Source organism: Pagrus major, chromosome 22, assembly GCF_040436345.1.
Source record: "Pagrus major chromosome 22, Pma_NU_1.0".
Taxonomy (NCBI): domain Eukaryota; kingdom Metazoa; phylum Chordata; class Actinopteri; order Spariformes; family Sparidae; genus Pagrus; species Pagrus major.
This window is the reverse complement of record NC_133236.1, coordinates 27,072,394-27,096,479: the sequence shown is the minus strand read 5'-3', so window position 1 is coordinate 27,096,479 and position 24,086 is coordinate 27,072,394. Positions and strand designations below refer to the sequence as shown.

Below are 24,086 nucleotides of genomic sequence, written 5' to 3'. Positions count from 1 at the left end.
ATGGTTCCCAGGTGATGAATCCTAATGACCTTGGTGATCCTTCGCCATCACGAGGTTCACACTTGCACTGGATAGATGTGCAAATTTATCACAGTTGCAATTATAATCGCAATAAAAAGCGAACACTGGAACAGCCACACCAATCTCATAAATAATTGCGTAAAGTGTTGTACCCAGGTGTTTCCTATTGAGTCTAAAACTTTATTAGGTAAAATATATAAAGAGAAAGTCTGACGGATGAAAAGTGAATCTCGAGGGGCGAGGTCAGAGGCCATTTTTGAAAAACCTCACTGCTGCAGATGCATCTACTCCCTCAACACATTAAATATTGATTCACAAAAGGATTCATCTGTTTTTTTTCCTGCGTCCCGGTCGTGCTGCTCATGACAAATACTCGGCGACAATCTGATTTGCCGTCGAAATTCCATCAGAAATGTATTAAGACCAACCCCACTTAACTGCGCTTGGCCTCGGATTATAAGGGCTGATCAAAGTCATTATTTATTTGAAGTCGGCCAAGTGTAGAGTGTCCCGCCGATGTGACTGTCACAATCATAAAGCGCTTAGGTGAAAGCTGATAATCATCGAGGCAGTTTGTCTGAGCAAATCAATGACTGGCAGCCTTGATGGATGAGAGAGGGAGAGAGAGAGGAACGAGTACAAATGCGTTTTTATCCTTTCATCTATTTGCATTTATTTGACATTCACGGTATTGGAGGATATTTGCGCTGGTATTAATGTTTCGTGGAACATCCATCAGGGATGTCTGCGCGATTATCTGAAAAAACACTGGAGATGTTTCTGGGTCTCCCTCCATCCTCTTTAACTCCATCAGAGCTAGCTCTGGGTTCAGCAGATGTACAGATAATGTCTGATCACACACTGTGCTGTTTGGCTCCGGTTGGCCACGGTGACTTATCTTAAAAAAAGGGGGGATATGGTGGAGGTTGATGGATGGAGAATGAAATGAAAATGGGGACAGGGATGGAGGGAGGAGACGGGACCCTGTCCTGTTTCTGCTCTGCAGTCAGTTTCAGTCAGGACGTCCATAATGGCTTCTTATAGAGTCGAGAGGCCTGTTGTTCATCTTCAGAGGGGGCATCACGCAGCATATTTCATACTCTCCTCACTCACATGCTGAGAGGAGATGACACATCTGACAGCCAATTATAGCCGTCCTGCTTCTCCTCTCCAGTACTGTGGCCTCTTTTAGTTCAGATCTCACGCTGCTCCACTCCTCCTCTGCTGCTGCTGTTTTTGGGAGAGTTCAGCGTCAGCACATTCTGAATCATTCGTTATAGCTCGCGAGGCAACAAGGGTTGGCAAACACTTCAAGTGCAAGGCACAATAAACACCATAATAAGAGTACGTAACTTGAATTAAATGCTGGACAAGAAACGGATCATGTTACATTTACCTTGACCTACATTCACACATTACAGAAGTTTAACCCATTGATCTGGCCAAATGTCCAAAGTCTTGAAGTGGTTGCAAGATGAAAAACAGAAGGAAGACAGAAGATATAACACAAGTAAGGATATTTAATGTAAATGTATTTGACGTTCACTGCAGAATTTCTGACCCTTTTAGGACCCTGTAAGAGAATCGGCCTGTATGCAGACGGGTTCACGGGATACTTGACTGAAATATTGAGTCGCCAAGGTTGAATAAAAAATAATCTTTCCCTCCCTACCCTTGAAAGTCGAGCAGTAGCATATGCCATCGTCAAATTATGTACCAACATAGCGGCTCTCTTTCTGGGATCGTGAGATATTTTTCTGACAAACCTTTGCTTTACAGGTGGTAATGGCAAGCGTGTTTGGTAATATCAGAGTTTTGTTTAAAATGACACGTAACACCGTGCTGCCTTTAGCATGACATGAAGTTAGAGGTCGGCCGATAGTGGATTTTTAAGGGCTACTATATACATCGAATGGCTACTATCCATAACGGTTGGGTAACCTATAGATTACATGTTCACATCACAGGCCAGAGCTGGGCTGCACTGCAGCATTATATAATACCCCTCTGATACATACAATTAATGGAAACGCCGCTGCAGCTGTGACATTTTCAGTGAAGTCTGGGTGAGGTCGGCCTGATGTCTGAACTCGGTGAACTCGCCCACGCGTCGCCTCACGTACACAACTGCACAGAAAACCTCACCCAGTGCTTTGATGACTCCTCTTTGACCCTCGTTTGTCTCTCTACGCTTTATGAAATATATACTGATTGAGTAACAATGCCAGCCAAGAGGGTTTTCAGGCGATGTTATACAGTGCCTTATCTGCTATATACCCTCTCTGCCTCGCTGGCTCTCCTCACAGTCAACAAAAGATGTAAAGGGATTAAACCATTGATGCTGTAGCTCTGCCGTGGCTCTCTGAAACATGGCAGAGGGTTTTGAGGGGAGGGCTTCTCCGTTAAAAGGATTTGAAGAGCGCTGTATCTCTGCCCACCACTCTTTTAAATACATGGCACGTAGCCCTGCGTACGATGTGCACTGTACGAGCCGAGGCGCTCTCTTAAACCCTTTTTAGAAGTCATAACTGTGTTAAACGGCGTGCACACTCGATGAAAGTGCCCTTGTTAGGGTGTCCTAACAGGAAGTTGAAGGATAAAGGATGGCGGGGCGGGGGGGATGAAAGTGTCTCCTACAGTGTTGTTGAGGAGAACCCTCTAAAAGAAAGATGCAAGGTTGAAGATCCAGGAGCAACAGAGGACACTGCAGAGCATGCAGCTTCTCCTTTTGCTTGTTGCTAGGATACTATGCCCCGTTAATTCAGTATTATGGGGTGTTCTTTACCGCGCTTTTCTCTGCACAGTGGCACCTCCTTTTTTAGCTCTGTGGCTTTCTACTGTACATGTCTCGCCCTGCTTTTGACAAATTTCCTTTTGTCAAGCTGTATTCTTTCCAAACAAGTTCATTCTTGTTGCAGAGGAATGCATCGAGATGCAGGGATTTTCTTGCCGCTGGGGATTTAAAATCGGTGCTCCTTCAAGGAAAAATGTCAGCTGCATACCTGTAGGGCCTTCTTGTAGTCGTCACATGTACGAATAAACAAAAACAGCAGGCGTTAAATGGGAAAAAGGATGAAGAGCCTGTCGCCATGTGCTACCGGTTAGTAAATCTCCAGACCCGTGCTACATATGCTGCAGTATTTATAAGACATGGAAGAAGATGAAAGCTACAGTGTGAGCGGTTTCCATGCAAAAGTTAATAATTGACCGTTGGATGAGGGAATGGTATTATAAAAGCCTGCCAATGTATGATGAAAGCAGAAACATGGAACAGATTCCTATTGTGTTGATGTTGTATTAACCACAGTCATGGCGGTGCGGTTCACCCGCGGGTGGAAAGGCTGACGGAGGTGGTTTCGGAAGGAGCCCGCATCACTGGCCGTCAGCTGGTGAGGGCTGAGAATGAAGGGGGAATGTGAGAAATGAGGAGAGGTCAGAGAAATGTGGAAAATGGGAGAAGTGGGTTAGGAAAAATAGATGATGGTCTGGGTTGCGGAGGTTTAGGGGAGGAGGGAAGAAGTGGAGCGAGAGAGAGAAACAAGAAAACATGAAAGAGGAAACTGAGGGTGAAAAAGGCAAAGATGGAGCACAAAGAGAAGGAGGAGGAGCAGGTGAGAGGGAAGAAGGAAAAAGATGAGAGTCAAAGTGAGGGCAGAAGAAGAAGAAGCAGCGTATAAAAAAGGGAAGATGTCGCTCAAAGGAAGCACAGCTGGAAACTGGCCATCCCTGAAACCTCAGCCGCTGCTGCCGCTGAGAGGTGAAAATAAACACTCAAGCCAGAAATATCACTACACCTGCAGAGCACTGAGAGTGCATACTACTGAGCCCTGAATGCAGAGTTTTCTCACTTTTATTTCCAGAGAGGTAAATATTTCAACAGAGAAACCTGTTTCATCTCTGCTCACACAGCGCCGATCGCTGGTCTTTTTACATTTTGACTTTTTCTTCCCCGAAAAAAAAAGCTCACAAGGAAAGATTTTTCAAGCTCTTTGGCAACGCAAATAACTTATTTAAGAATTTATGAAGAGTTTCTTTACTCGGATAACGGATTCATGAGACTTTCATCTAAGTTTTTCAAAGAATTCGAGGAATTATTCTTGCCAGTGCTGACAAGTTGGGTGTGCTTTTACCCCCGCTATAGCAGAGACTCCTGCATTGAAATAGCACACATAGGCAAACATACTGTACACTCCCTCATTCCAGTCTGCACCTTAATCCAACAACACTATTATAGACACAACACTTTTTATAGACTCGCATATTTACCTTCAGTGCGTTTCATAACCGAGTGTTTCCAGCTGCTATCGTGAAATATCTCAGAGGTGGTCTTAATTTGACTTATTTACAGGTTTGCGATGAGTTACGATCGTCGGTTTGAGATATCGAACGTAAAAGTGTGATTATTGCGAGGCTGCGGATGTTAATAGCTCTTGGGTGGTAACTTGAAATGTCTGGGGAATGTCGATAAGAGCAGCGCGCTGACAGGAACTTGGAAGAAAGGTTAAAGTGAAAGCCGCATATCGTCATTATGTTGTAATAAAAACAGGTGGTTATGTAAGTCATGCCCTGTTGATGAACGCCCTCATGGGAAGTCTGCATGTGGAGAGAAAAATGTGAGAGTTAGAGAAAGTTAAAGAGGACATCATTGTCACATTTCAGTGCTGTGTTGCAGTATTGAAAAAGTACAATTTATGTTTTACATAAATGTAAAGGAAGCCTATAATTAAGCAAGAGAAGCAGATAAATACGCTGACATCAGTCTTCAGCCTGCAGCATTTTTACATTTTAATAAGCCGCTATTGTGTAATTAAAAAAGCCCAGGCTGGCATCGTTGCTGCTGACACCACACACATGCAATAAAATCAATAATCCATCTATTCTTCTCTACACGCACTTTTATCCTGCACTGAATAGCTGGAACTTTTCCCAGCTCATGTTGGGTGAGAGACGGTTGAACCTGGACGGGCCGACAGACTGACACATTCACACCTATGCAGTCACCGTTTGGCTCGGCCTACGCGAAGGGAGGAAACCGGAGCACGTGGAGGAAACCCGCGCATGCAGGGAGGACAGGAAACTCTACATGGAAAGAAGTGAAGAGTGATGAATTCAGTAGATTTTTTTTAAGCGAGAGAAATAAGAGATTGATCTTTATAAAGAAACTAGCATATGTTCCTGTTTGCTAATCTGGAGCTTTTACACTAAGATGATTAAAGGTTTGATAACCTTAAATTTACAGGAAGGCATAAAATGGCTGTAGGCTCGTCGGGAGCGAGATAGCACTCATTAAACACGTCCTTCTCGTCACAAATTCAGAATCACTCATATTAAACCATATAAATCTATTAGAGTTTGTCTTGTCCCAAATCTCCAGCGACAGTATATGAATAGCCTCTTCTTCCCCCCGCTGTTTCCCACCCCTCCATCCCACCACGGGTCTGTTAGTAAGATCAACGGAGTCAGAGGGACCACCTGGTCACCACTGGCCCGTTCTGATCTGTGTCACTCACGGCTAATGTGAGCCGACACAGCGGCTTCCCAAAGGACAGCTGGTTCAGAGGCAGACAATGGAGGCCAAGCAGTGTCTGACCCAACTGTGCCGTTCCAAGGTAAAGTTAGTCTGGCTCGTGCTGTTGACTCATCCACGGTGCCTTTTTGACTGTGGCTGCAAAGGTCTCTGGGATAATGGAGGTGTGCCGGCTGACTTTGAGTAGATAAACAGCCTCACAGCAGAGAAGGACAGGGTGTTTACTTGGCAAAAAGGAAACGCCGAAAATAGTGCAATTCTGAGCATTGTAGTCATCCAGGCTGTTGACGCACTGAGTTTGTAATATCACACAGTATTACTGGACCTGTTGAGACCTGGTACCTTGCATAATATGTTGACTGTTTGTGGATACAGCTGGGACAAGTTGCAATTCATATCTGACATAGAAATGTCTCTTCAAAAGACGTTTTTGCTGCTTAACGATGGTTAATATGCATATGTGTTTTTGTTAAGCTAAACTAACGAGCAAAAAATCAAATAACCTAAGTCCCACTGAGCGGGCTGCATGTCATCTAACAGTAAGTCTAAAGCAAAATCGTTAATTTTGGACTTCTTGAGATTTGCTTCTGATCCAGTTTTGAGGGATTCATCAAATCAAATGCTCCCTGTCTTTTAGACTATTTACTCAGTAGCCTGAGTAATTTCTTGAACCATCTCCCACATTTCAATGGCTTTGAAATCCAGTGGCAGCACATCAGCTTCAGCCACAGCTGTAATTTTCCAGTCGCAAACAATTTTTATTTTATAGTTTGGGAACACATTTTGCTGTTTTGCATTTCGTTTATGGGACCCAGACTCGAAAAAAACTTCTTCAAAGTCTGCGGGCTGTTAGATTGATGAGGCGGGCTTAGGATTCTGCCCCGTCAGAGGGATGCATCAAACCCAACTGCCTCTGTAACCGCCCTGCTGTATAAATGATAACCATGCATCATAAAGTATGACAGCGTGACTTGACGACCTGGCGATGTCGGGGAAGGTCTTGTATAATAAAATTACCAGTTGATGAGTTTCCATTAGGTTTTATGAGGTATTTATATATATATGTGTGTGTGTGTGTGTGTGTGTGTGATGGAGTCCTGCTGTACTGTAGTCTTCATCAGTTTGATTCAGGGCAGGTTAACCATCTGGCTATAAACCAATAGTCTCCTAATGGAATTTGTTGCTGTGATTCTCCACTGTTCGTGTGTGTGTTTGTGTGTGTGTGTGTGTGTGCATGCTTACATACAAGCTACACTAATAAACCTAATGGCCATAAAGTCAGAGGTGGGCTTTAGGCCTATTAAAAAGGATGGAGCGCTTCAGTGCTGCGGTGGCAGTTTTAGAATGGGGACCGTCATGATATACCACAGCTCGGTCTAGAGTGACATTTAAAGCCCTCCCTATATGCGCTGGGATACAGGATATATATAATACCATAATCCACTCCATCATCCGATCACATGTAATGCCCTCAATTTTAAACTTGTTTTACACCAGCAGCAGCAGCAGCAGCAGCAGTTGGAGGCTACATGTCGTTACACCCTTAAGGGTTGATGCTTGTAACGACGGCGCTTGATGAAGCCGGTCATTAGCGTCAATTAAATGTTTATTGGTGTGATTAATCCCCATCACACCATTAGGTTGAGTTGCAGCTTGTTTTATTGATTGTATACTTTGCAGTGCTCACCCACACATACTGCCAGTACATGGTGTGTGTGTGTGTATTTTAGTTAGTTATACCGTTTTATACTTCTCATACTCGACAATACCGACAATCAAACTGCGACTTTAAATGTTAAAAATGTTCCAAGATCTTTCTGGAGCTGTATTAACACTGTCTGCAAACTAGTGTAATTTTTGCAGGCTTCAGCTTTGCATTATGGGAAATATATTAACCCAGCTCAAAAACTTTAATATGCATACTAAACCTTTTTTGTAAACCTAATTTGTCAAATGATGTAAACCTGATGGAAATATCCACTTTATTCCCAACCTCCATGATTCCTTGTGGGAACTGTGGGTGCATGTTGTGGGCGTGACGTCCAGCGCACCCTGTCACTTAACTGGAACCGGCATTTTCCATTGTAACAGGACGCTAATCCTCGTTGTGAGAGCGATTGGTATGACCTATCTTTCGTTTCGTTATCGATGTTATTGAGTAAATACTACTAAGACTGTTATCAATGCTTGCCCCACTTAGCTAACGCTTCAAAAAGCCTTGAAAGTGCTGCTGGTGTGCAGTTATTATGATAATCTGTGAGCTATGCTAGTTCCAACTGAATTACCCAAAGCCTGTAACTTCCCCAAAAAACTAAATGGATTGCATGTTGCAGTTCTTTTCATGTATTAATGTAAGGTGCATTAGTCTCTGCAGTGACAAGCCGAGTTTAAGTAACATGCCTCATGACATCATGATTTATTCTATGTTTCAGTCTGTGTCCGTTGCACTTTGTCACATTTTGTTTTAATCGATACGTGAACTTTTCCCCCTCAACCTCATATCAGTTCTTTTTTTTTTTGCAGTTTTCTGGTGTTTCCACTTAGTTATTTGTGCACAAATAAAAAAAAGGTTGGATGCGTTAGACATTGAACACAATCATTGATGGGAGAAAAGCTGCAGATGTCACACTGAAGAAGCCAGATAATGCAAACACAGTACCTGAAATTGTTGTTGACTGTTTAAATTGTCGTCAACTGTCGTAATCCTGTCACCACGCGGCTCGGGTATGAAAATAAAGGTTGCATGGTTACAGAGCTGTGAAAAAGACCGTTTTGGAAGGCGCGTTGTGCTCCGGGTCAATTTAAACTGGAAACAATTAAGACAAGATCAGACACCTTGGGAATGCTTGGCAGCTCAGATCAGACGCAAAGATGTGTCAGGGAAACATGTTGTCGGTGCAGCACATCTCTCAGCCCGGCCACGACCTGACGCTTTGCTTGTCAGGGCTCGTAAAAGTTTACCTCTAAAAAAAAAAAAAGGTCGCTGGCATTTACGCCCACTTGACTCTCCCTCTCTGTGATGTTTCACACCTTGGACTACATCTTTCACACTCGCAAACATACATAGACGCACATGTGCTTTCTCTCTCTTTCTCTGTCTGAAGCTGTTTGCCATCAGCAGGGGGAAGGAGTCTATGTGTAAGGGACTTACCGTTGCATTTCAGACCCTTCTGTCCTGCATAACTAGAATGAGGATGTTTGCAACCCAAAGCCAGAAACATTTGCCACTTTTTTTCTAGTAGGTGGAAGTGATTTGAGTTTAAAAAATCCCCCAAAAAACTGTCAAGGGATAAATTCAGGGACATGTATAATGAGTCCTGGCGAGCCTTGTTTTCCTTTTTGTAGAGCAGTCCTGGATGAAGCTGCGCAGTCGAGCTCTGAGCCAGCGCTAACCATTCATAATGGGATGTAATAGAATTCCCATGGTTATTATGGCCGTTCCTGTCCTGTCTGCACAGTATCTCTTGTCTCCCTACTCCTACTGTATGTACGTCTCGCTCTCATTCTCCTGTTTCCTTTCTAATGGCCTCTCTATCCCGACGACCGCGGAGTTCAAGTGCTGTCGCCTTCGCTTAGTTTCGCCCACATCTCAAAACGCCGTTGTCGGGGCGAGTCAAAGGCTGTGGAGCTCCGGTCCGACATCAATCCAATTTTAGCAGTGGTTGGGATGAGATAACTGTCTATCTGGACAGCTCTTATGTAAGATCTCTTTCTCTTTGTGGCAATTACTGTGCTATTAGCCCTTCGTGGATCCCCTTTTTATCCATCAGTGCTGGGTTAATAGTCGGTAAAGCTCCAGATGACACCAGTGAATGGATGGGATTTTGTTTCTCCGAGTCGTTTTTTTTGTTTGAGAGCTTTGCCTCCTCTCCAGTAAATTACACATTTTGTTGCAATTAAAGTGAAGGATTATTCTTACTAGTGTTCTTTTAAACAGAGTAAATTTTCTGTGATTTCACACACATTGTCACTGGTGATGCTTTGTTTAGACACACAGTCGACCAAAACAACCAGAGCTTAAAGATTTCGTCAGCACTTGGATTAAAAAAGCCGAGCCACAAGTTGAATCTTGCCTGCCTAACCCCCTTTTCTCTCCGATTTGCATTAGAATGAAATCAGAGGTGGTTATTATTCATGTAAACAGTAATAAAAACCACGAGATGATGTCACTGGAAAGAAAAGGTTATTTGTGCTGGATTGGATGAAGCGTCGGTTTTGCAGATTGCATCAGAACCCACACGGCAGATGGGATTTTCAGAGGGCCGATAATAAAGGGGTTTCAGGGTTGTACTTATTGAAGGAACATTCTCTGTGTTTACCATTTAACTGCTAGCTGTTAGACTCTGCTTACATAAGCACAACCTTTGCCAGCTCAGCAGTCAGTCAGACGGGCTTTTAACGGAACGGGGAAGGCATGCAGATTTATGCAAATAGGGTTGCCATGGGGTTTGCGGTGGTGAAACCGTGGTAACGGGGAGAGGAATGAGGTTAAAGAGGGCCATGGGCTCGGGGAGGACGTGCTCTACCCACAATGCCCCTCTGGTGTTTGTTTACACACTGCGGTGGGCTGTGGGTTGTGCGAGGTAAAAACCAGCCGTCTCCTTAAGCATCTGCTGCAAAAAGCCTTTCATGAGCATCGTTGTTGATGACGTCCAGACGTTTACAGGCAACACGTCTGTTTATCTGCTTCTAAATTGCTGTTTTTAAGTTGACTTTTTCCAAATGTTTATGTTGAAAAGAGCATAATTTAACTCCAATTTAACCAACGCGTAAATACTCAATCACTACAGCAGCTCATCCCATCTAAGTGTCTGTATGATGCTGAAATTTATTTAAACAAAAAAGGGATTGTGCAGTAGTTTTCCCTGCCATTTAAAACGAATCAGGGAAAAGCACTATAACATAATTTCATAGTGTATCTACGTACTATACGGAGGCAACTGGACGGGCTTGAGTTTCTTGAAACCTGCTTGAGTTTCTTCGTACTTGTTGCGTTTCTTGAAACTCTGACCTGGATGACTGAGAGTCTTCACCAACGTTATTCCACAGTGATTTGCCACCATATTCTTTGACGCCAGCAGAAAATCGAGCTGCTTGACTAATCTGGAGGAATGTAGTGTCCCATCTCTGAATCAGTCGAGAGGTATGACCCTTGACTTTCAGTGTCAGGGGCCACGAGGGGTGACTGAGTGTGACGTAGCGTAGAGCTTTTTACATCTGCTTGGAAAAGGAAAATATCGAGCATAAGATGGGGTTCAGTCCTGTTCCAGGTGACTTTCATGGAGTCCAATGTACACTAGTCAAGGTCTGACATACTGCAAACATCCTGTAAACATATTTAGGCTCCTGACTTTGTTCTTGTGCTTAACGCAGAGTCGAACGGTCATATGCTACAAAACGTAACTGGTTTCCTACAGAACAAACAATAGCTCATAGCAAATCCATCTCCAAATGTCACTAATCTCTGTTTTGTTTCAGAGTGAACAGCCAACACACACACACACATTGGCAGTAATTAAGGGTGTGGACCAAATATAAGCCTACAGCTTTGATTTTGTGGGATTAAACCCAACTGGCTGCCAGATTGCCATTCTTCTAGCCTAATCAAAAGATTAAGGGCAGAGGGCACCAGCATTACAAGTAGCCCGATCATCTACAGAAAATATAAAAGCCAGAGTGCTACTGTTTGTCTCTTATAATCATGCAATGCATATTTTTAAACTCAAGTGTTTTTTTTTGGTCACACTGTTCGACAACCTCTACACATCATCTTTGCACACTGTAATGACGAGCGTAATCACAGACGCACGCTAACATCACACATTCACAGTCACATTTTCAGTGCTGCAGGCGCGCGAAGGCGTCCGCTGACCCTGCGAGGGTGCTGACGACGAGCTAAGGAGACAGGGGCGGGACGCATCGCTTCGCCGGACAGGATGTGCGACAGCAAATGAGACACACGCGTCTGTTGCTGTCTGCTGGAACACCTATAAATAAACCAGTTCTCTGTGTGTGTGTCTCTCCCCTCGCGCTAAAGATGTTGACACAGCAATCAATAGCAAAGACATGAGCGATTTATACAGGTCTTCAATTTCCACTCGATAGACATTAACAACCTTTGATACATTAAAGAGCCCCGGCTGACCTCTGCACAACTGACTGAAGTGGGTGTAATTACATGCATATCATGCTGTGGTTAGTGTGCGTAATTGGATTAAGTCAATACTGATTATTCATCAGCTTCCCTTCTGTTTTATCCAGACAGATTGATTTATGTCGGGAAATATGAGAGGAAATGAGGTTCGGCCTGCTTCATGCGTGTCAGGTTGCTTGTTTTTATAATGTGTTTACACTGAACTCTTCTGGACAAAGGCAGGATATTTCCAGATCGAAGAATACGGTAAAGAAGGATGTGAACTATCTGTGTGTGACATCTTGGTAATTTTGCTGTCATGGACCATCATTTGTAAGGACTTTCTCTGGGGACCAAGGACCTTTCGAGGAGCTCAGGAACGAAGGAAGAGTAGTAGCAGACTGGGAGTCTCTCTCTGACTTCTTTCTTTTTGAATATTATTGATAAACTTGTTTCTTGTACTGCAAGTCGGAGCTTGAGTTTTGACGATGACCCTCCTCCACCTGATTTGAAAATCCCCTCTTCTGCTAAAAATGCCCATGTCCTGCAAATTGCTTTTTTTCCACATTGCTGTTTTTGTTCAGCTGACAAACCAAAGATAATCAATGTTGGTTGTACTCTTGCAAAACTGTGAAAAGACTTCAAGATATAGTATGCAACATTTCTGCATGAGAACAACTCGACCTTGGTTATATACTTTGTTGTAGTTGTGCACTTGCGTCATTCCAAAGGTTTTCAACACCGTTCACACCCAGAGAAAACGGTGAGACATCAGAGCGAGGCAGGGAGTCAGCCAATATGACCAAATGTAACATTAAAACATCACCGCCTCCGCGAACATTTCCGGCTGAGTCACGCAGAGAATTTCATCAGGTTGTTTAATAATGAAACTACGACTCCCACGATCCCACAGTGCTTACTTATTTTGTTTTCTTTTTGTCTTCTGCAATGACATACCTGTGCGTCTAAATGATAAAACTGGTAATCAACAGGAAGTTGTTTTCGAGGTCGACAGAAAAGCATTCTTAGCCAGAGGCAAGGTGAGGATACCGGGCAGAAAACACCGGTCACCACTGAAGTATTACTCTTTAACAATGAACACAAACATTGTGTATTCAGTGTTTGTGTGTGTTCAAGGTCCAAGGTCCCCCTCACAGCCAATCAGCAGTCTTGTTTTAAACGCAGGACCGAAGCAGGGGGTTTCTCACAAACCTACTACTGCTACACACTGGCTCAATGCACAGAAGTGTACAAAAAATATTCAAGAGCAGAAGCGGAAAAATCTCTTCTGGCAGTTTAGTATTTGACGCAGATGATTTCTCATGTGGTCTGTTACCTCACATCAGTGGGAAAAAATGCATTCAGTGCTGATTTTAAAGCCTGACTGAGCCGTCCCTGGTTGTAAGTAAGCCCTGATCGGTCCTTCTTCCTGTTGACAAGCGGCAAATGATTAAAAAGCCGATTTCACCTGGTCAATGTTTGAGAGTTGTTGACACTCACGGGCCGTCCTTTTCAAGTGTAATCCATTTGGCACTTTAACTGTCACACTAGTCACTCAGCATGGGTTTGCCTCTCCTCAAGCATGAAGTTATACTGTGCTGTTATCACACACAGGGACACACACTTACTAACATTCACATGCACATGAAAAAACATGTCTTGCTGCACACACACACACACACACCAGAGAGTGCGTGGGGAGGTGAGGCGCTCTCTCTTCCTTAGAGCGGGTGCCATGTCTTGTCAGATGGGGTTAGCTCCCCGCCAGCTGATGAGCCAGCCGAGCCTTTGAAGCCCTTCCAGGGGCCTGTGGTTTACGTGCTTGGGTTGCCAGGTTCTGCCATCCCCCTCATTAATGCAGCATGGGTGCCCACTTAACTTGTTCGTCTCTGTTCCTCTGGTCAGCTTGCCCTGGCTATGACCGAGCGCTGGGCAGCCAAGCATGCTGGCGTGCTCGCCAAAGCACATGCATGCATAAGCACATTTACAGTTCGTACAGAAACATAAGAAGAGTTGCCGGTACGGATGCAAGTGTGTCGGACCCGTGCAGAGATGCGATACACACCACCAACCTACCTGCACTCGCTTAAATGTGCACATCATTCCTCAGCTCTTCTTTTCAAGTGTGTTGGAATGTGTCGACTGCTTCGTGCGGAGAAAATAAGGAGCAAGAGCTGAAAAAAACTGGTCGTCGAAACCCCGAGCATGGACGGCAGTTGTCCAATCATACATGTACTCGCTGGTGGACTCAGGTGGGGGTGCAGGGGTGGAGAATAACCAGTAATCATGTCGAGAAATGAGAGGCCAGCCTTTTGTTGACTTTTTGTGTGAACTCAAAGACCCAATGTTTTATAAATTATGATGAATTTCTATTGTTAAATCTGCCACCGTTAGCATTGCTAGCTGCATATGTGCAGTGCCGAGATGGACAGCTTAACAGACGTAGCAACAAAGATGAGGTCTTACAGTGAGTGGCAATCAATCATTTAAGTCAAATTTGCCATATATCCATTGTCTTTAGGTTTTGGATTCAACGATAACTTTTAGCTGCAAGCCCAGCGTACTGAAATCAAATGATTTCTTTCCCTCGAAGCCGGCTGACTGGCACTGAGCTCTGATTGGAGGCAGTGGTGCCTCTCTCTCTCTCTCTCTCTCTCCTTTGTTTCTTTTTCCTCTTTTTTTTCATCTTTCCCTCCTTTTTTCCAGTTGTTAAGGTGGGCCTCAGCCACATTCTCCGTTTTTTTTTCTAGAGCTTTTCAAACTTGCTGCTTGATGCAGATGTTTTTGGATGATAAATCAGACTTTCTGTAGCCACTGAGCTCAGATTTCACAGAATTCACCGTACTTTGACTTTGGGTGTTGGTGCCGAGAGAAAGGAGGGGAGGGTCTGTTTAGACTGTTTCTGCTCTTTTCTTCAACATCTTGAGGTAATTGACCCAACCTCCTGCCTTGAGCACACACACACACACACACACACACACACACACACACACACACACACACACACACACACACACACACACACACACATACAGTATAATCACAGATGGGGTTTTAAAAATCCCCTCTCCTGCACAAACCCTCTCGTTTTTTTGCTCTCCCTCCCTCCCACACGGACACACATACCCATGCAACCTACATGCATTCCCTATCTTAACAAATGCTCCACATAAGCGCTCATTCATACTCCCCACACATGCACACACATCGCTGAGAGAATATCCATGTCTCTGCGCTAAAAACACTGCGATACAGCTGCGAATAGGAGATGAAAGCCAGAGCCGAGCCAGGAATAATAAAAGCAGAGTGATATCAATTCACTGCAGGCTTCTATGGGCCATGGGATCTGACTTGAAAACATAAAGGCAAAAACCTGGTCTTTTTTAACCATACAGCTACTTTGATGTAGCACAGACCTCGGAGTCAGCAGCGTTGGAGGCTGGTTTTGCTCCAATTGTAACATTTCCGTCCGTATCGGCTAAGCCCGGTGTAAATTTGTACACGTGCGGTCTAATTTTAGACATCCTAATTTGTGCAGCATCCCTTCGCCAGCATGCCTGGCTCCATGCTTTTCTGCTTTTTTTTTTTTTTCCTATTTGCTCATAAAAACGGTGGCCTGCCTTGACCTCCAATAAGCTCAGTCCCACCCACTGCTCCCATACTGGGATCTGACACATATAGAAGAGGGCGTGACGGAGGAAGAACAAATGTGGAGGTGGAAAGGCAAACTAGAAAACTGCAGGGTTTCCAGACTGCGACCAATTTTGGGGGACAGTGCGACTAACATTTTATAACTAGGAGCACCAGTGTGTCTTAAAATCATCATTGTTTATCGTGCGAACGATAGGGAAGGCAAATGAAACCGATGGTCGTCTGGCTCTGTAGAAATAAATACACCCAGAACAAATCCAGGGCCTGGACGGCATTCATTTGAAAGTTGTCAGTGAAGTGTACATATGATTTGTAGCTAAGAAGCTTACAGTTGAGAACACATTGGTCCTTTCAGAAAGCCTGTGATGGATTTGACTCAACTAAACCAACTCAAAGGACCACATACAAGCTTTTCAGGTCTTTGAAGCGTATCACAGTCGTCCCCGACAGATGGATGGTCCTATCAGTGACATCCGAGCAAACTCTAGTGGATGGTGAGTTGAGATGTGTCAATCGACTATTGGCAAGGTCAAGAAATAACTAATTGACTCCTAATGTAGTCTTATAGATTCACATTTTCAGGGCTCCAGACTCATTTTTCACGCCGGTTGCACTGGTGCACCTTTTTCATTTAGGCGTACCACCTCGTACTTTAGATACACACCCAATTTTAATTGGATTTCTTAACGCATTATGTGAAAGACACACGCAACAAGAAATTGTGATAAATCTCAATCACCGATGGAAATGTTAAGTCGCACTAGACAGATTTTTGGGCTCACGTGCGACCAAAATAGTCCGACCCTGGAGCCCATTGTGCTTCATCCCAAGCAGACTTAAAAACCGTATGGAGAAAAAAAACAACCTGCATCGTGATGATGAGTAACTGTGGCGTGAAGCTGTAGTGGACAGATGGGGGTGGAGGATGTTTGTAGCACAGTAGGACACAAAGAAAAACCGGTTAAGGTCGTGACCCTCAGAGGATTGCACCAAGTTCTGGGCAGCTTAGCTTTTCATTCTGCAAAAGTAATGACAAAAATACCTCCCTGTAAAAAAACAAAAAAAAAAGCTAAGTTGCATCAGTGCCCTCTCCAAAACACACCTTTTTAAGAGCTGGAGACAATGGAGGGAGAGGTTAAAGCAGAGGGATCTAGTAAAAACAAGGGGAAAGAGAGGGAAACTGGGAGTGGAGCTGTGTGAGGAGGGAGTGGCCGCTGGAAGTGGGTCACAGCGGCATTGACGTGATACAAAGTGACGCGCCGAGAGAGAGAGAGGGGGGAAACGGACTCGCGCCACTGTCTGCGTCACCTTCTCGTCCCCGCGTGCACGCACACACACACACATGCGCTCACATTAAGAGCTCTCACGTGCTCTCAGTTCATTGGGTAAACAACACTTGTGCCGGGGTAAAAATAGCCCTACATGTGCACCGTGAGGACAAGGTTCCCCCTGTCGCTGTCTGCCTCCCTCTCTGTATTGTTTACCGCTTAGTTGGCCACTTTTTTACTTTCCTCACTCGATCAGCTCTTAAGATCGCATTCAGGTTATGCATAAGTAATAACGGCCTCTCCCCCGGATGCTTGTTGTGTATTGAACGAGTTGGATGCATAGCCGAGTTTTGCAGGGTAATTATTTTGCCTCGGCTACTCCGATTCCCCCGTATGATCGGTGGCTGCTTGGCGGAGCAGTGAGGAAGAGTTTGTGAAGCCGGAGGCATGGAGGGGATAAAAGGATGGAGGAGTGGCGAGGGATCCAGGGAGCCACTTTAATTGCCTGACCCCCGTCTCCCACCAGGATGACTCCTCGGAGCCGGGTGTTAAAGAGAGGGTGACGGCTGGATTCTCCCTGCAGATCCCTGCGGCTCTGTGCGTGTGTGTACAGTGTGTGTGTGTGTGTGTGCATGGGAGGTGTCGGGGCGTTTTCGTGCATGTTTTGTGTTCCTGTGAATGTTCCCACGGCGGATCTGCACATATTTAAGCAGGACCACTTAATCATGTCATGTGTGATGTTGAAGTGATGCGCTCTGGGTTTTAACACACACACACACACACACACACACACACACACCCCCGATAACACTTCAAAGGCTTAGAGATGGGGAGAGGACGGGGGGAGCTGTGGTATATGAAGACTGCTCATGACGGTGGGATTCCTCACGATGGGTCAACTCTGGGTTCTTCCAGTCGAATCTATATCGAGATTTATCTTTGATTACTTATCTTGATTTTTGTTTAATTAGTTCTTAGGAGATAAAAAAGTAAGCCTGACACACTCAGATTACTTTTGAGTTTATTGGATTACTGATGGAGAGATCTCAATCTCTGTAAGTAATCTAAATATACACACCACCGAGGGGGGAAAACATTAATTTTGCGTCCTCCCCCCCTCTTTTTTTCCCGAGGCTCCCTCTCTCTCTGTTGTTTGAGTGCGCTGGTGATGACTGAAGGCCGAGGAACCTTCATCCTAATCGGCTTGAGATCTGGCCGCAGGTCAGGCCAGCAGATGAATCCAGATTAGAGGGTCACAAGGCAGGAAGAGAGGATTAGCAGCTCTGGCCACTGCAGCCTCCTCCTCTAGCAGCATGAGCGTCCATCTAACCGGCCAACTGACAGCACTGTCTGCACCGGGCCTCGAAAAAGTCAAGTGGCTGGACATGGATAGTCCCACAGGCCCTGCTGGGGCTACTGTCACTTACCCCTGTACCACTGTAGGCCTGGGAGGGGATGAAAATATGTTGGGTTTTTTCTTTAATCTAAAAGAGACATCTTTATTGACTTTGGTTTTATGTTACTAGATGCCACACTTTTAAACATGGAGCATGGAGAAGGGATTTTCTGTTTTACTACTGATATCAACTGTCTCCACACTTTCATTATACGCAGCCGGTCCAGCGTATTAATGATAATGTAACGTTTGGAGGAGGGATAGACTGATTATCAGGGCTGATGTTCATTTTTCTGATCATCGGTATCATTTTGTGTTTGCCGTTATGATTATAAAGTGCGTTACTTTGGCTCCGAAGCAGCATCGACTCCGTCTGTAGTCTGACTCAATGCTGTGCCAACAACACTATCTGACTAGTTAGACGTCACAACTAATAACTATCAACACTGAACGATCTGAAGCTGCAGAGTAACTAGTAATTAAAGTTAGCAAAAATAATGAATGTAGTGGAGTGGAAGTATAAAGTAGCATGAAATGGAAATACTCAAGTAAAGTACTGCAAAATTGTACTTAGTTACATTCCATCACTGGTTATTTCTAAATTTAGACACGGAGATTTTCATTTTTACTTCAGATATTGATCATCAGACTCCTTGATGACTTATAATCGGTATGGGTATTGGCCCTGAAAAAACAATATAGGTCGATCAATAGTTCAGACTGCTGAAGTGAGCGGACAAAAACAAAACCATCCAGCTGCATGTGTGTGTGAACCCGGTTTGTTTAATATTTTACCCCGACGGTGGAAGCAGGGTTTCTCGTTTTGCGTGATGTTTAAGAAGTCTCTGCAGAAAGTTGACCTCAACCCTCTGTGTTAAGTGTAACATACTACATGTCCACATATGTGTGACACAAAGATCCTCCACAGAATCCAGAGTGAGTGTTTCTGATATTGGGTTTCTGCAGAACAGCACCCCCTGGTCGCAAAGTGCTGATCAAGAAGGTTACATGAACGACACAGGCTGGTTCGACTTGTTAGGGTCAGTTAAACAAACTAAGGTCATAGTTAGCATCTTGTGTGTGTGTCTAGTACCTTTCACAAGTGACTTCTCATCTGCATCTGAACTCAGCCCAGCATTCTCATCAACAGCCTCCTCCGTCGGCTTTGTTATATATCTCCCCATCAGCCTCTCCGCTCTCTGCCTCTCGCTCTGCTTCCACTTAGAAAACAAAACAACATAAAGCTGTGTGCGCAGCGCTGCGCTGCACGAGTTGCCGGTGCTCGCTTCCTATGCGTACGTCGGCTTTGATCTCGCTGTAAATTAAACATGCCTTTTTAGATAACAGGCTCTGTGCCACCTACTGAGTCAAACTGCACCTCCACTCTTCACACAGCTTCTTCACATCCCTGGTTTGAACTTGATTCATGCAGACGCAGATTTGCTGCTTTATCAGGATTGACAACAGTTGAGGGGAATCTCTGCGGAGCAATTAGGGCCACAGTTACATTGTTATACAGTATCGAGACACTTTTGCAGCAAATCTCATCAAATATAACACCGATGTCTGTCTCACTGTGAGTGATTGACACAGGAGAATGTGTGCCAAACTGGGAAGTGGCCCCCATAAAGTACGAGGTCAAAAGTTGGGTCAAGCAGTGCTAATCTGGGTGGGAACGCTCGGTGCTTGACCCTTGACATCAGGCTGCAACTATTTTTTTTTAGCACATGAGGGCTTTGTACAAGGCACTTTACGTGGCAGATGGATTTGAAGAGTAACAATTGTGATAGTTAACAGTTCCTAAAAGCCAACAGGCCTCAATTTAGGGCTTTAAGCCACTAGACGGAAAAATAGATCACCAGGAGGGAATCGTAAAGATGACGTAAAGTTTTCAGTTCCTCAGACTCTGAGGCTTTGCAGCTGTTGTCTGATTTGTTTGATTTTAAATTGGATATCTTTTGATTTTTGACCGTTGAATGTGATACTGATTCTGGGAAATTGTGATTGCATTAGAGCCCCATCGATATTTCTGATGGACGATATTATCATCTGAATTTGGCCGGTCACAGATATCATATTGGTTGTATATGTTGCCCCACATGCACCGAAATTAAACCTTTTGTTTATAGCGGTTATAATAACGGAAAACGATACTTGCAAAAATGTACTGCTAATTAGCAAATGCTAACATGCTAAACTCCTATGGTGAAGATGGTACACGTTATACAAGTGAAACATCAGAATTTTAGCATTTTCACTGTGCACATGTTGCATGCTAATGTTAGCATTTAGCTAAAAGCGAGGCAGTGCCTAAGTACAGCCTCACATTTAGCTGTTAGCATGGCTGTAGACTCTTATTCTTGTCGACTAGTTTCAATCAAAAGTAGTTGATTAGTTGTAAAGTGACAGACAGATGAAATGATAATAAAATTAATACTTATTGCCATCCCACTAAAATGACTTCTCTGTGTAACATGGCCTCTCATTTATCTGCTTGTAATCAAACTAGAAATGTAAACATGTGGTCCAGTTTGCTAATATCAGACCTCTGCATATTGTTTTTGTGCTGCAGAAGAATTATTTTGAAGACTCTGACGTAGACTTTGACCGTCATGTGAAACCCTGCTTGCTTGGAGAGTTCTGGGGTCTCTCAAAGTGCACAGCAACCTTTCGGGCTCTATGTGGTCCTTCTGCTCCAGTGGCCGTGCCTGCCTGCCTGTTTTTTTTCTGTTTGAGCTCTTTGAAATGCTAATCTCTTCTCCTTCCCCATCTTTTCTTCTCCGTCTCTCTCTCTCTCCTCCAGATCCCTCCTCCAACTACATCAGGCAGCTGGAGACGAAAGTGCGGATCCTGGAGGACGACAACAATAAGCTCCTCTCGCAGGTAAGCCCCGCACATAGTAAATACGGCCCAGTCAAACTGCTACTTGAACTAATACCCTAATGAAACGCCTCTTGTGCAACTTTCCAACTCAGCCCAGGATCATGTGATAGGCAAGCCGTGATGCGATAAAGTAGTTTCCCGATGCCTCTGTGAAAGCCACCCCCTCACAACAAGCCCTGCCTGTTAGTTGGAGAATATGTTTATCCATGTTTAATTCATGGGGAGTCAGTAAAGCTTCAGTAGCGAGCAGTGATGTTAGCCCCCGAGGCGAGCTGTGGGAGCGGGAGGAGAGATGAGAGGAGCAGCGAGGAGGAGGGGGGAACGAGGCATTAAGTGACGGTGACAGAATAAAACATTTCTCCCAAAGTTGACCTTGCTCTGACTTCTCCCAAATTTGGAGGGGAGGGGAGGTGGGAAGGGTGAGAGGGAAAGGGGAAGGGGAAGGGGGGAGTGGATTTCTGGTCTGGTTCACTAGGAGTTCACATGTCAGCCTGCAGAGGTGTGTGTTACGGCCGACTCGTGGTGAAACCTCTAACATATTAATTGTTCATGTTAGTGGGGATCAAAGTGGCACGCTCCGGGGTTATGGCTCATTAATTATTAGTAAATACTCACACACCATAGCCCCTCATGTGTTCTGTTTTACGATGCGATCCGGTTCATTCGAATGCAGGTCAGGCTGCAGACAGAGCTGGAATTTCACGGTTTTAAGTGGCTTTTTTGATTCGGAGCCTTTTATTCTTTTTAAAGTGAAAGTTTTTCTCTCTTCTCTCCGATCATCTCCCTGCAGATTCATATGTAGGCAGAGAGCGTAGGCCGGGAATCACTGATGCCAAAACCTGAATGATCCTAATAATTAGCAGCTAACCGCTACAATTAGGTGCTACACATCGTCTCGCAGCAGTTAAGACGTATAATACGACCCCTGCTTCTGAAAATAGTCCTTGTTCACATTTGAAGTGATGATGTGTTTCTCTGTTCTCCTCTCGGCTCCCAATAATGAACCAACACACTGTTTTTCTCTCCTCCAGGCTTATAGCCGCTATAGTTTATCACAGATACAGACGAAAAAGGTAACTGTTCCCTGAATGTCACTATGTGTTGGCCCCTCTGCTGGTCGCTCGGTCGAGCCTCTTTTTGCCTTTCCCCTCTTTTATCTGTTCGGTGGTGGGACTTTTTCACAGCTTTGAGCTTGTTTGCTTTCTCCTTTGCAGAGGGTGGACACAATAAAAGCAACGCCTGTACAGTGCAGTGCAAAGATTTAATGTATGTTGACACTCACAGGTGATGAATCTACTCTGTGGTAACGTTTAAAGGAAAACTTTGGTATTTTGAGCCGTGTGCTTATTCACTTAGCTTAGCTTAGCTTAGCATGAAGTCTAGAATAGGGGGAAGAAGTTAGAAGAAGAAATCGTCATCTACTTTGACAATATTTCATGCAGAAATGGCAGAAAATGCTATTTTAAAACTCTCAAATTAGGAGATTTCATGCTTTTCTCAGTTTTAAATCATATTAAACTGAATATCTCTGGTTTTTGGGCCGACAAAACGAGACTTTAAAGACATCACCTTGGACTTTGAGACATTTTAATGGACATTTTTCACTGTTTTTTGACATTTTATAGACCAAACGATTGACTTTATCGTAGATAAAAAATAATGGGCAGAGTAATGGTGAGTTGCAGCCCTAAAAACTCCAGGAAGTCAATGTACCTGGACAAACAATAACCTGCACTTAACCCCAAAAACATTTTGAATGGATTTCATTAACAAAATAAAGCATTTAATTATGTTAGCCTCGGAGCCTCATCTCAACTTTGTTTAGTGAATAAGCACCTTTAACAAAATGTCGAAATATGTCTTCACGGCCCCAGTCAGCTGCTCGGTGTTCCTGATATTTTGTCCAATAAATCAAAGTGCAGCCTCAAACGTTACCACAGAGCTGATTCACCCGTGTGACGCAGTGTCACTGTTATAACCCTGCAGGAGTTGGACTGCATCGCCTTGAAGAGGTGTTGCTTCTGTGTCCGGCCCTTGTTCATGCACTGCTAGCATGCTATGCTAACGAACGAGCACAGGTGGCCCTGCTTGTATGTGGCCTATCTTGGCAAGAGAAGCCTTCCTCTGTCCTTGGAGCTGTTTTTGCGCAGCACAGTGAGTGTTTTGGTACGGAGGTACCTCAGGTGAATGACTGCTACATTGTGCTTTGGTGCATAAATGACACGCGCTTGTCCTGGCTTGTCGGGACGTCTGGTGGGCTGAATAATTAACGATGAGGGGGGGAACACAGGTAGATCCAGGTATCTATAATGCATGGCTGACAACTGGTGTGTGAGAGTGACTGAAGAACGAAGGAATGTCTGTCTGGAGTTAAAATGAAATACTTTCTTGATGGTTGTGTCATGAATAAACTTAACTTTCCATTACATTGTCAGCTGGGTAATGAAAACACAAGCGTACTCCAGTAAATAATGGAAAACGAGAGCTATTTAACTGAACTCTTATGCAAGAAGCCACTTACTGCTGTGCCTGAATACTAGCAGGTGGAATTGTTACAATGGATTAGTTGCCTCAATGGACACATTGCCTAACTTCCTGTGTTATGAAACTGGCCCAGTGGAAGTAGTATCGAGCCTTGACGGAAACAATGGCCTCTTATCGCTGGAATGTTGACCCTCGAAACCAGCTGAGCCAAAGGATTTTACTGTACTGACGGGAGAAGGGAGCGAGTTAACAACAAGGTCCCACGGTCAATATTAAAAAAGGGACCTGCACAGCACAGGTGTGAACACAATGAGGAAAACAGGTGTGTGTTACTGTGCACGCCCAGGCTCAGACTCAAACATGCCCAGCCACGTGCATGTACACGATTCGTGTCTTTCAACCGTTACTTATCTCTGTTAACTCAGTGACGTGTGAGTCATGAACATGTAAGTGCTCAGTGTCACTCTGTGAAATTAATGATTTATGCGACAGATTCAGGCGACGCTCCGTCCGTTAGCTTTGAATGATTTGATTTGAATGATGAAAGAGGTTAATGAAGTAACGATACGGCTGATTTATTGACTGATAAATGAGATCGGCTGATAGAAGATAGATTGGAACAGCTTTCCCTTACTGTGTGCGTCCCATAATGCCGAGTGCAACGGGAACGGTGACAGATTCAGGCCCACACTCATTTTTAATACAACTGGTCGTTGATTTGAG

General features: G+C 44.3%; 1 protein-coding gene across 2 annotated transcripts in view; it reads left to right on the top strand.

Annotated features, from left to right (window-relative positions):
* The window catches only part of ccdc85cb (coiled-coil domain containing 85C, b), a 46,321-nt gene that overhangs the window by 11,646 nt on the left and 10,589 nt on the right, over nucleotides 1-24,086 (top strand). Inside the window, exons 3-4 of one of the 2 annotated variants that reach the window (XM_073492549.1) lie at nucleotides 20,800-20,879; nucleotides 21,911-21,952. In XM_073492549.1, the coding sequence (XP_073348650.1) occupies nucleotides 20,800-20,879; nucleotides 21,911-21,952 (122 nt within the window). The remainder of the gene's footprint in view (nucleotides 1-20,799; nucleotides 20,880-21,910; nucleotides 21,953-24,086) is intronic. The other variant, XM_073492550.1, reaches the window with a different exon arrangement.